The 12,851-nt window shown below is 46.1% G+C and overlaps 1 protein-coding gene across 1 annotated transcript in view; it reads right to left on the bottom strand.

The window, feature by feature from the left end:
• The window catches only part of CACNA2D3 (calcium voltage-gated channel auxiliary subunit alpha2delta 3), a gene marked incomplete at its 5' end in the record, with an annotated part of 768,939 nt that overhangs the window by 151,356 nt on the left and 604,732 nt on the right, over nucleotides 1–12,851 (bottom strand). Inside the window, one exon of the mRNA XM_082664450.1 lies at nucleotides 2,226–2,309. Coding sequence (XP_082520576.1) covers nucleotides 2,226–2,309 — 84 coding nt within the window. The remainder of the gene's footprint in view (nucleotides 1–2,225; nucleotides 2,310–12,851) is intronic.

Raw genomic sequence — 12,851 nt, 5'->3', positions numbered from 1 at the left:
TCCAAGGAGACAAGAGACCCAAACAAAAGAGACAACCAAAGGCCAACTGAAGAATAAGAGCAATGAACTTTCTGGAGGTGTGGGAACTCTGAAGGTAGACACTCAGAACTCAGTCCTGGGAATCAGATGAAGGTAAAGAACGGGGCACAGGCTGGGAATCCGATGACAAAGGAAGAAAAGAGCAAGGAAACAGAAAGCATTTGTCAAATTGTTGTTAGTAAAAGGAGATATCAGCTCATGGAAAATTAACTTGGGCACAGGTGATAATGACTAGACACCTGGGGTACAGATGAGCCAAGCAATAAATCTCTTCAAGTAACCTGCAAAGGAGAAGTGCGAGCGCCAGCCTAGTGTTAACTAGCAGAGGGCCTGCTTCCTGGATGCAGGGACTCCCAAGTATGAATGAGCATCAAGCTTGCCTCCCATGTCAATTAAAATGTAAAAGATGAAAGGATGGGGAAGCATGTTGATGACAGGGTTCAAACCTTCTGGGAAAGAAAACAAAAGGATCCTGTGAAGTCAAAATAAAGCAGCTGATAAAGTGAAGAGGAAAGAGAAAGGAAAACAATGGAATGCACCCTTTAAAGTTTCATGATACAGTTTAGCAACTGACATTCATTAATGAGAATGAGGGTTTATGATGCTGAGAATAAAACTAATAACAGTTACCACTCAGAGTGCTCACTGTGTCCATGCAACGATGTTGATGTTGACACTTTTCACTACAGTAACACACTTAGTATTCACAACAGCTCTGTGAGGTAGGTAATATTGCCATCATACTCATTTTACTGAGGGAAAAAAAAAAAGGACATAAACCAAAATTGAGATGTAGAGAAGATAATTGCTTGCCTGAGACCAACAGCCAGCAAATAGCAGAGGTGGGGTCTGAACCCAGGCAGGCTAATACCTGAACTGCGTTCCTCAGGACTGTGCTAGCTTGCTTCTTGGTAGAAGCAGGTTGAAAGGGTAGGACATGTACATTAGGTGCAGTACAATTAAAAGACCCAGACGTGAATCCTGATGACAATGTTTAAAGATCAAGAAGATATAAAACTCTACCAGGTCACTGAGCTGACACAACGTCAGGTCACCGGCACCTAGGAAAAGAGAATGGATGAGGAAGTAACTTTTTATCAAACAGCAAAGTTACTCTATCTGAATGGGGTTTAAAAAAGACTGAGTCCAGATGAAGAAGGAAATAGGTTAAATTTCTAAAACAGATATGACTCTTGCATTTTATAGGCAAGGAAAAAACTCAGAGATTTATGCTAGCTGAGACATCCAGGTTGCAGAGGATGTGAAGAGAGGAAAAGCAAGCAGCAAGAGGACTGTGATGCCAGACATATTTCTGAAAGCACAAGAACCTAGCCTGCAGGTTTCAAATGGTTCCCCTCAACATCCCTTTGGAAAGCAAGACAGAGGGAGGGATAGAAACACTGCTGACTCAATGATGAAGCTCAAGAAAGGACTCCAGACAAATCAGGGAGATGCAGGCAGAGAAACATAGCCTGGGCACGAAGAATCCATAGAGAAAGGGAAGAGCAAGTGTCCAGATAGGAACACCTGGGAAGTTAGGATTTAATTAAGGACAGTCTGCCTGCATTCACAAAAGGTGGCATGTCTAACAAATCTGATTTATTGAGGAAGGGACAAGAAGACTGACGGGGCCTAGTCGTGGGCATAAGGAAAGCCTTTGATACAGTCCCACAGGCTGCATCTGTGTAGGAAACAAGCACGTGTTACTGCAGTGTGGCCTGGAAAGGGGAAAGGCTGGGGCAGCCCTGGAAACAGGGTGGCCAACCAAGCAGGAGGAGAGCGGCTCTGCCAAGCCCTGGGCTGAAACCCTGACAGGTGAGTTCTGGCCCTGACTGTGCAGCTGCCCGGCGAGGCTCTGGCCAAGCTCCCCTGAGGGAGACAGATCCCATTAATGGCGCTGAGGAGGAGTCTGGATTAATCGGGTGCAGAAGAGACTAGAGCCTGGAAAGGGATGGTTTTAGCAGACTGCACAAAGAAGCCAGGGTGGCTGGCCCATTTGCAAGTGGACCTACGGGTGGGAGCATTACAAAACTCCAAACGGGTACAAGGGCCCGTGGTCTCCGCGACCCTCTGGTGGCCAGGTGTCCCTCTGGTGGGACTCTCGGCTGGCTCCCAGGCAGGCTCCAGGTACAGAGGAGGGTACAATGGAGCTCCCTTCTCACCAGGCTTGAAAACAAATCACTTACCACATCATCGCGGTCCTCCCACTCCACCTCCGAAAGGTCAACACTACTGTAGTTAGGTTTCCTCCGCTTTTTCCCTTCTTCATACTGGCAGGAGGGGAAGAGAAAGAAAACAATGACAAACAAAGAAAACATTTCCGTGAGCTCACTGGCCAGGGCAACCTTCATCATCCGAAGTCCTGGTTCATGCCTGAGGACTGTGAGTGGAGGGTCCTAGTGAGAAGCCCAGCAGCGGGGGCGGTCCTGGGGTTTCTGTGGCAGGAAAACCAAGCCCAGTCACCTGTAAACATTTGCTCCCAGCTAGGGGGAGTATACAAGCCAATTCTTTTCTCCCTATGAACTTACCTAGCGGACTCCTCACCTCTAAACATGCCAGATGCAGAGCCAAACCTTTCCCCTCCTTGGACATCCTATGTGTGCAATGCAACCTTCCTCCTCGACTCCAACACTTTTAAAGCCCACCCCTTCAAGACACAGGAAAGGGCATCTTACATAGTTTACAAAAAATCTAGTTATATCCCTCTGTGTTTTATACTTCTCCCATCCCTACCTCCTGCCTCATACCTACCTCATACTCCATGGAAACAAAAGTACTGATCTCCACATTTGGGCTCAACATCCTGGTAACATTTCGCAGACACACAGAATCTTCTACTTGCTATCACACTGGCCACAGCAGTGCTGAGCTAAGCACAGCTACTTTACCTGGAGTACATGTGGGTATTGGGACTCACTACCAGATTTAATGGCCATTAGGGCATTTCTCTGGAAAAGCTGATGAGTGCATTAATAACAGAGAAAGTTTTAGTTTTTTTCCCCCTAAATCACTGGTGTTAGTCACCTGGCAAGCCTACATTTTGTCAACTGGACAGTCCTGCGTCTGGATGTTCCTGTATCTAGGGCCTTTAATGCTGTGTTTATAATGTAGGAAAGTCTGCCCTCTGCTGCAGGCTCAGGATAAGCAACCCCTTTGCCAGTTCATAGGATACGGCTGACGGCATATTGGAAAAAATACATGTGTATGTATAGGTTTTTTCTCTTTTCCTTTTATTTCTAAATTAGTCATCTTCTGACTTAATTCGTAGGATTCTAAGTGAGACGCAGCATCACTCTAGGTGTTTTAAGAACCGCAAACCACAGGTTACCATTTTGGACACTGCTCGGCTACCATGGAGACAGGTGCTGAAGGCACATGGTGTGGAAGAGAAAATCACTGCTGGTGTACTGAACCAAACAGGTCCAAACCGGCCCCCAGAGAGTGGCCAGACAGGGTAGATCTCCCATCACTGTGAGGCCAAACAGGGTCCAGTGGTTTTCCTGCCATCTTGTCTTCCCTCAGGGCTGCATTTCAGGAACCCTGAGATATCCTTGGAGAGCACCCACCCTCACCACCCAGGAAGGCTGCCTTGCCTCGAAGGGGCAGTGGGCTCTGACCACCTTGGTCCACTGCCCTTCCACTCCCTTCTCTCAGGTTTCCAATTAACAGACTGTCACGGTCAGTTTTATGACATCAGATCCACTCCAGATGAAGGGGAAGCGAAGTGGTTCCCTCAGAAGCCACTGTAAACGATAGCGGATTCACAGTTGGATCCTGTTATGGGAAGTTCACTGTGCATAGAAGCTGTGGTCCTCAAGACAGTCAGGCTGGGGCTGAGCCTGTGTGACAGGAAAGAGGTCAGCAGGGCTGTCACCCTCTTCTCAAGGTGAGGAGGTGTGAGGGGGGAGGGGCACACGATGCTGGGAAGCCCACTTGTCCCCCAAGGAGCTAGAGTTGGACATTCTTGGGCCTCTGTTATCTGTGCTAATGCCCCCCAAGCCCTATATTGGTAAAAAACATTCCTGGGAGCCACTAGGCACCCCAGAAGTTCCTATGGCCCAGCTTCTGACCATTAAAGGCAGAACTTTCACAGTTTCTTGGGTAGCCTAGTGCTAGGTATATACTGTCTTTTGGAGGAAGTTCTTCCATTGGTCACTTCAAAATCCTCCTTTATTCACTTATTCAACATACATTTATTGGACACCTAGCAAGCACAAGGTCCTAAGGAGATAAGTAAAGTCAATTAAACGGTGCTTCATTCTTTCCCAAGGACTTCTTTGTGGTTTATCACTCTTAATTCTGCCTATCTACAGTCAATTTATTGCCCATGATGCCTGTGGCAAGTTAAATATCAAACTAAATAGCAAGTTAAATAAGATCACAGAGCCAGTATGGAGGAGGACACCCCTACCTACCCACAGCCCCTGACCAAATTTTCATGGCTAAGCCTCAAGTCATTTCAACTGCTGCTAAAGAAATTCAAAAAGACCCCCAAGGCCCTTCATCCTCAGAGAAGGTGTCCCCCTGTCTTTGTTAGAAGAGGAGAGCACAGTGGTTCTGCCACTTACTGGGCATGTGACACTGAGCAAGGCACCCAGCTGCTCCAAGCTTCCTTTTTCTCAATGGCAAAATTGAGAAATACCTCCATAGCCAAGGTAGGTTGAGACAATTAACTAGGTACTATATGTAAAATGGCAAGCCCATCCCTGGCACAGCATGGAATAAACCCTTAATATGCATGTAGCTAATGTGAGTCCTGAAAAAGTCATAAGCTTCTTGATGAAGACACAGGCTCATTGTATACAACTGGCTACTATGTCATTTCCTCGACATGAAGGAGACCATTTAATAATTTGTTGGGTCACTGTTGCACAAGCCATAGGGAGGCAGAAGATGTTTGCTGAAGATGATGGTGCCAGACCGTCACACTCATATGCCTCCTCTTGGTATGTAAGATACTTGTGTAGTAAACATCAGGTTGGGACTCAAGACTCTCCTGGAGAAAACTTCATAACTGTGCTAAAGAACCCAAGTCCTTTTAGACGACACGTGGCAAAAGTGGAATCCACAGACATAGATTCCTTGACTTTTGGCCATTCCTAGGTATCTTCCTTCATTGTTGGTAATAACCACTCAAGAAATTCAGTACACTGCACTACTGGTATTCAAGAAACTGGCAGAGATTAGAGAGTGAGGGGAAGGAAGATTTCCCAGCATACCGGTCTGTAAGTCACCATATTCCAGTAAGTCTCTAATTTAACTACATTGAAAGAAACAGATGGGACTGGGGACACCCCCTCTGGAACTCTACTTTAGGAATGCCCCTCTACGATGTCTGCTTAACCAGTGAAATAGGTATGAAATACTTTCTATTTGGGTCTTTATTAATGAGTGAGCTCCTTTAAAATATAAACAGTAGTGTCCCAGAGTGACTACTCTGAGTAAGAAAAGAAAAACTCAGTAGGCTGTTGCATAGATAAAACAGGTCAAGGACAATGAGTAAACTCCAGCATGATGACCCTAAATCCACCTAATCTTTTCTCCCATTAAGAAAACTTACTAGATGGCTAGAGACTAGACCTCCACTCGGAAGACACCTGGGCTGTGGACCACCACCACCTAACCCCCACATTTTCCGGGGTAATCACCTTGGCTTTCCCACAGGGAATCCCCTTGGACCCCACACTCAGTAAATATAGTTCTAGCGAAGGCAAGACCATCCTGGTTCAGAAGGAAGCCAGTGAGCTGAGTATGTGAGGGATACACACAACTCTCCAGGACACAGTGATTGGTTCAGGACTGGGGATGTAACTCATGCCAACCCACATGAGACTCAGTCTGGTATGCTTTCCTGGATTTATCCAGAAAAACTAGCTCTCCATCTATTAGCATCACTAAGGCAGGAGGATGTGAACTTGAGCTCCTCGTGGCCATCTCTGCCACTACTTGGAGAGAGCCTTCCTGAGAATGAAACCAGTGCAGAGGAGGCAGAGAGAGTACATGAAGAGAGTCCTGAAAGCACGGTGTGTGTGCCTGGATCAAGCTGTGCCTGAAGTCTTTATACCTTTGGGTGTTTCACGTACCAACACATTCTCTCCAGATTACCCACCTTCCCTTTTTAAAGATTTTTTAAAGCTGGCTTGGGTTTCAAGTGTAAGTATTCATCAGAGTTCCAACTTGTATATATTTAGTATCTTTACTTTTTCTTTTTAAATGAACCATTTTTAAAGTACATTTTAAATGAAGTATTCACAAACTCTGGTACTTTAATGATTATTTAGAAACACGTGATTTGCAAAATATCTCACTGCTAATCAAGATAGTCCACTGTGTTTGAGCATGGCTTACCCTCTGTACCTGCTTTCCCCCGGGAGGACATAGGTGTGGCCACAGTGTCAGAGAGTGACAGAAAAAGAACTAAACCCTCGAATCTCTGACTCCCAGGCCAGATCGCCCCTCTCCCCTGGGATCTGGCCTGGGAAGAATCCCAGGTCCCCCAGCCCCACTCCCTCTTTCCCTTCGTGAGGATCTCGTTACTGGGGCTGAGGCATCGGATATGGCATTTGTTAGTGTATCTATAAACTGTAACTTCCTTTGAAAATATGATTAACGAATTGCAAACGGTTTCCAAAGGTTTATAAACAGATACTTTGAGAGCCACGGGTAGGTTTGTAGTTTTTGGTGCCTGTTTTATGAAAAAAATATGTGGGGGAGAATTTAATAAGGAAAGATATTCTGTGCTATGAAATACTTTGAGGTGGAGTTTCAAATAAAGGCCAGATGTGGTGAACACACAAACCAGCCTGTGGCCTAGGAGGATGGGGCAAGAAGGGCACCTATCTGAGGAGCCAGCGGAACCATCGGGGGTCTGCCGTAAGTGCCAAAACCTTTCTGGCAGTGTTTAATTGTCTGGATGTGAGTGCCCCTTTGTGTTACCTACAGACTGATTGTGGAAGCAGAATGGGATGGGCTAAGGTGATGGCCATGTTCATGTGGGTTTGAACAGAACAAAAATGCCTTTGCTTTCTCTGTGTTCCTTTGGGAAGGACTAAAGGAAGTCAGCTACACACATCCATGCAGCCTCTGTGAAACAAATATTATGTGTGCTAATAATTGATAAACAGTACGTGCTGTTCCATGCTGCCAACAGGAAGGAAGGAGTTGGGGGTGGGAGGCCCACAACTGGAGAGGAAGAGGCCTTGCCCAAAGCCAATGCCATCTGGAGAAGGGGTGTGGCCAGGGGCTGGGAGCCAGCCTTTGTCTGGGCAGATGTTTCTCTTGGGAGGCAGTCACGGTCCTCAGCTGGTGAATACCTTCACTACCTCCTCCGAGGCCCTGAGTCTCCTCTTGTCTCAGAGGCTGAAGTGGCCATTTCAGGAGAAGGAAGGGAGGCACATCTTCTTTCCTCCATGTACAAAAGAGGAGGACCTAATGGCCACTGGGCTCTTCATTCCTTCACTCTTTCATTCAATCACTTGTCCATACGCATATCCAAAAATACTGTTGGACACCGATTATTTATCAGGCCTTGAGCAAGGCCCAGGTGAGCCTTGGGAAAGCATGGAGAAGCTGTTTGAGAAGGATCATCTTCCGCCCTCCAATTGCAGATCACCGTTCACCAGGCCAGTAAGGAGAGCAGGGAAAAGCCAGGGCCCCAAAGGGAAACTCTGGTTCAAATCTGGTCTCTACACCTACAAGCTGTATGCCCAGGGCTAACCTGTACTTCTCTGAGCCTGCCTTGCTCCTCTGCAGGATGGAGATAAGAGCACTCAGCTCACAGGGCTGCCACAGGAGCAAATGGGCACAGAAATGGTTGAGCGCAGCAGACATCCTGACAAACAGGGCTGGGGCAACCTGCCACCCAGACAGCGCTAGTAAGTGCTGCTGTTGCCCCGACTGATGAAATAGGGCAATGCATGTCAGCATGCTCATCCCTAGAGACGCCGTTCATGGGGTGAAATGGTTCTTAACATTACAGCTGTTTATTAATACTTCTAGTCCTTTAAAGAGGCAGTTCAGCTTGGCTCGGGGGCCCATTCTTCTCAAAGTCAAAGGGAAGGGTCTCAAACAAGGACGCGGTCCCAAGGCCAGGTGGCCAGATGGGCCTGCGACAGACTGATGGTCTCTTCCCCTAGAATTTGCAAATCAAGGTCTCTGACTGTCACAGCATGTCCTGCCCCAGAGGAGATGGCCGTAGGGAAAGGGAGTCTCAGTGGTATCAGCCTCTGCCCTACTGGCTATGGTCTAAACGGTTTAAGCGTTTACAGTTTTTTAAGATCCCCTCCCACCCCGGTTATACATGTAACAACTGCTCATTTTAGAAAATTTGAAAAATAATGAAAAGTGCAAGAAATGGAAAAAAGATTGCCCTCGCTACTACAACCCAGGGATCGCCACCCGACATTCTGCTATCTTTCCCAAAGGGCAAGTATTTTGAAGCAGTTACTGTTTTCAGTTTTCTAAGCTCATTGTTTCTCCAGCAAGGAATTTATAAAATGTAGCAACCAATCTGTTCTGCTTTCCAAGTGACTGCTTTAAAAAAAAAGCAAATTTGTTTTTTTTCTGCTGGCTAGCTCCCCCCTCAACTCCCTATCATTCTTCTTGAAGAGGGCATTTCTTGTGCCAGGCACGGTGCTAAGTGCTGCGCGTGTATCTCCTGCAATTCTCACAACACCAAGAGAGGAGTAATTCTTCACAGACGGGAAAGACGCAGAGCCCAGGGATGTCGGTCACACAGTGGCATGGCTAGCAGGCACTGGAGTCTGATTCCTTCCCAACTCTGCCTGCTTTCTGAGCCTCCAGTCTTCACCACCCTCTGCACTGCCTCCCTTAGCTGGTCCCTTCTCATAACTCACTAACTCAGGGCAATCGCTGATAGCACTTCAAGTAGCCAGCGTGTTAATGGTGGCAGAGCCGCCTTGGAAGCCAAATCCCACCAGCCATTCATGTCTCTGTTAACAGCCAACTCACTGGCGCTGGCTTGAAACTAACCTTGATGGCCAGGGGTGCAAGAATCAGCTTTAGGTTAAGAACAAGTACAATACTGTGTGAGTACGGTAAGCTAAGGATCATGCCACATATGTCTAACATACAATATCATATTTACACGATGCCCAATAACCAATATTCAACTCAAGGTCTCAGAGAAGCCTGGTAGTACCCGATGGTATCACTGATAAAGGATTTCCAGCAAAAGTGTGACCCTCTGGTTGTGTGACCCCACCACAGCTCAGGTAAGACACATGGTTGGATGTCATAGGCACTATGGCAGGAGAGAAATTCTGATGAATCTGTATTCAGAGCTGAAATCCTTTGCGTTCATGGGAAGATGAGACGCCCAGATACACCAGAGGGAAAGAGGGCCATGAGGGTGTGTATAAAGGCAGTCAGAAGGTGGGAGAGAGGCAACAAGGGCATGCCGAGACAACAAGCTTTTCCCTTTTTCTAAAAGGCACTGTGCTCTTATTAATGAATGTTTTTAAGTGTCTCGAAGATGAAAAGTTCTACATGCTCTCCTAGTGTGATTACAAAATCCTTTTGATCGCTGTAAGACTATAACAGCTCTGGTGGGTTTTTTTAAAACAACGATTAACTGGCCACTTTGAAAATCCGAATGACCTTTATCTTAAACAGTGTCCTCTGAGTCACTGGAAATGAGTCACACACACTGTGAGTGGGAAGGAGGTGGCCAGCCCCACCACCATCGTTTTTGCAGGTCAAATGTGGCTTACTACACAGAGGTTGGATTTAAATTCTCCTTCTCAAAAAGCCAGTCTGTCTTGTAATAGCAAGCTAGTCATAAACATGAACATCACGCTGAGTGGCTGAGGTGGGAAGAACTTACTGCGCTAGCAAAGGGACAGGGGACAGGGACTCTGATGGGACAGAAGAGAGGCACCTTCAGACCTGCTGACTCAGGTGCAAGAGTGATGCTAAGAAAAGACCGCCTCTCCACAGAGAAGAAAGAAGAGTGTACATGAAGGCTACATATAAAATAAAAATGCATGTGGGCGCCTGGGAGACAGCTACTCTAATAGGTTAGAACACTTTTGAGACAGAATGCTCTTCAGAGCTTCCTCGGCAAGGGTTAGATGCAAGACAGCATTCAGAATGAATTTCAAAGTTTCAAAAAGTTGCATCAAATTCTTTAGCATGGAAATGTGCCATGTTCCAAAGCCAATTTGATAGAAAGATTTCAGAGACCACTTGAGTCATTAGGAGATAATATCTAGGGTAAAAAGAGGACCTTTATAATCTGAGAGTATGTCTATGACTTTTGACAAGGCACTTTTTTTTTTTTTTTTTGCATTTACAGAACTTTATCTGGTATTATTCCTTTGAGAAGTTAATTATATATCAAAAGACTCTTGGGTATGTGGAACCTGTCAGACCATTTTGAACACGGGGTACAATTAGGCACCACAAATTGATTCCAGTTTTGAAATGGTAAAGACAATGAATTTCCTTATTCACTCAAGTAAAATCACAAATTAGTATCAACCAGCACTGCAACACAGTAATGTGTCAGCCTTCAAATGATGCTGCAGCTAACTATTCACTGTAGGTGAGTTCTCTGTGGTGCTGGCTTTCCTCCTGCCCTCAGTAACATTCCCAGTGCCTCTGCCCAGCTCAATCACTGGGAAAAGGACTCTAGTCTCATCCCTCTTTGGAGGGATGGCAGTCGGAACAGAGAGATCTCTCAACTTCAAGGTCCTTGTGCTTACTGACATCAAGGGTAGGAAGCTGGCAATGATTTTGCAACTGAAGTAAATAGAGGGATGCAGAAAAGAAGGAAAGGAACCATTCCTTCCAAGCCAGCTGCCATAACCCTGGACTCAGGTGTATGCCTTATGCCAGTAATGGTATCATCCTGCATCACACTGCTAAGCCTTCATGACCCACGCATGCATGAGTGTATGTGCGCAATTTTGGGAGCTGCTTGGCAGGATAGCTTTATTTTGTTTTGCTTTTTTCCTGATAAAGTTTTTAAAGATACTTGTGAAGGAGGAAAAGACATGTAGAGATCCATCTTTGTGGCCACCTCTTCCATGAAAGTTTCTCTGATCCTCCCAGCTAGAGTCTCTTTCCCTTCTTACTCAAGGTAGCCCTGTTCTCCACTTCCCTGAGGACACAGGGCTTTGCAGCATAAACATGCATGTGGCTATTTTTTCCACTGACCTGATCTCTGCTCTAGCCATGTCCTGACCACCAAACACAATGGTCTCATCAACCATTGGTCCATCCAGCCCTCTGGATTGGTGACTGGGCAAAATGTTTAGTTTTGATTTTTTTTATATATAATTCTCAGTTCTACTGATATAGCTTTTAAAAAGTGTTTCTGAATGCATGCTGGTCTGAATAAGCCCAAAAGACTTCTGATATCATTCATAACTTATAGGAAAAACAAAGGTCCCCTGCAAGGCTGACTGAGTTCTCTTATATTTGCCTGTGACAATGGAGACATTGGCAAAGGCTGGAACACATGAGTATAATAAAGAAAGAGGCCAGTGGGCCAGGCAAAGTAGCCAGGCTCATCAAACTACCACATTCACTGCTTCTACTAAGTGTCTCCTAGAATTGAACTGCATCTCTCCATCCCTCTTGCCATCAGCTTAGTGTTGGCCACCATGATACTGGTGTTGATGAGGGTACATGTCTTCTAAGCACCCATGCCTGGACTCCACCCTCCAATCCATTTTCCCAAGTCCTGCCAGGGGGATTCTTCTGTAACCCTAATCGGATGACACATCAGCACTCAGTCTGAAATTCCCGTTACTTCTCATAGGCTGATGTCCAATGTTTCCGAATGCCACAAATCCCCATCACCCTGCCTCTGCTTGCTGCTCTGGCCTCTCACCACTTCCTGCCTCTCACCCCATACTCCCCAGCTAGACTGTGCTCACTGCTAGAAGGGTCACTGTCATTCTTGCCATCAGGTCTCTGCACATGCCACTCCATCTGCTCCCAACTCCCTTCAACCCAACTCAGAGTCAAGCGGCCACTCAGCACTCAGCCAAGACATCAGCTTCTCTGGGAAGTCTGCACTGGCCTGTTCCCAGTCAGTTCAGGTCCTTCCTGTATCCTCTTCAGCGTCCCGTGGTAGCTCTATCTCCATGACTAACACACAGTACTGCAAGGTCATTGCTTCCTTGCCCATCTCCTCCACTATGTCCCAAGCATCTTTGGGAAAGAGGCTATTTCTTGTTCAGCATTGAACCTACATTGCCAGGAGAGTGCCTGGCAAAGAGTAGTTTCTTCATGAATATTTGATGAATGAGTAAACAGAATGAATGAACAAATTAGGATGGGTCCTTACTTAATAAGTACACTTATAACACCAATCACATGCCTGGCCTATTCTAGGCATTTCATGTACATGAACCCACTTAATCCTCATAACAATCCCAGCAGTAGGCACTATTTTTGTCCTCATTTTTCAGGAGGAAACTGACTAGAAGGAGGTTGAGCAACTTGTCCAAGGTCACACAGCTGATAGTAGCAGAGCTGAGGGTGACCCTAGACTAGGGTGACCCTAGACACCAGCCTCAGAGACTGTTCTGCTCCATGGAGAAACATGTACTGGTGAACCTCCCATAGGTGGACCTGAGTTTGCTGCTCAGTGCCTGCCTAAGATGTGTCCTTCGAGGACACAGCAAGGGGATCATGGCAAAGTGACCTGTAGTCATCATCAATCAGCTGCCTGGAATTCCACCTTGAGCAGAGCTGAGTTTCAAATTATTAACTCTCAAAGGAATCTTTCCATGAAATATATGTGAATGTACTATTTATACTTATATTTGAACCTGGATGAA

Source organism: Grampus griseus, assembly GCF_964374135.1.
Source record: "Grampus griseus genome assembly, chromosome: 10".
Classification (NCBI taxonomy): Eukaryota; Metazoa; Chordata; class Mammalia; order Artiodactyla; family Delphinidae; genus Grampus; species Grampus griseus.
The sequence above is the reverse complement of the archived record's forward strand: the minus strand, read 5'-3'. Positions and strand labels throughout refer to the sequence as shown.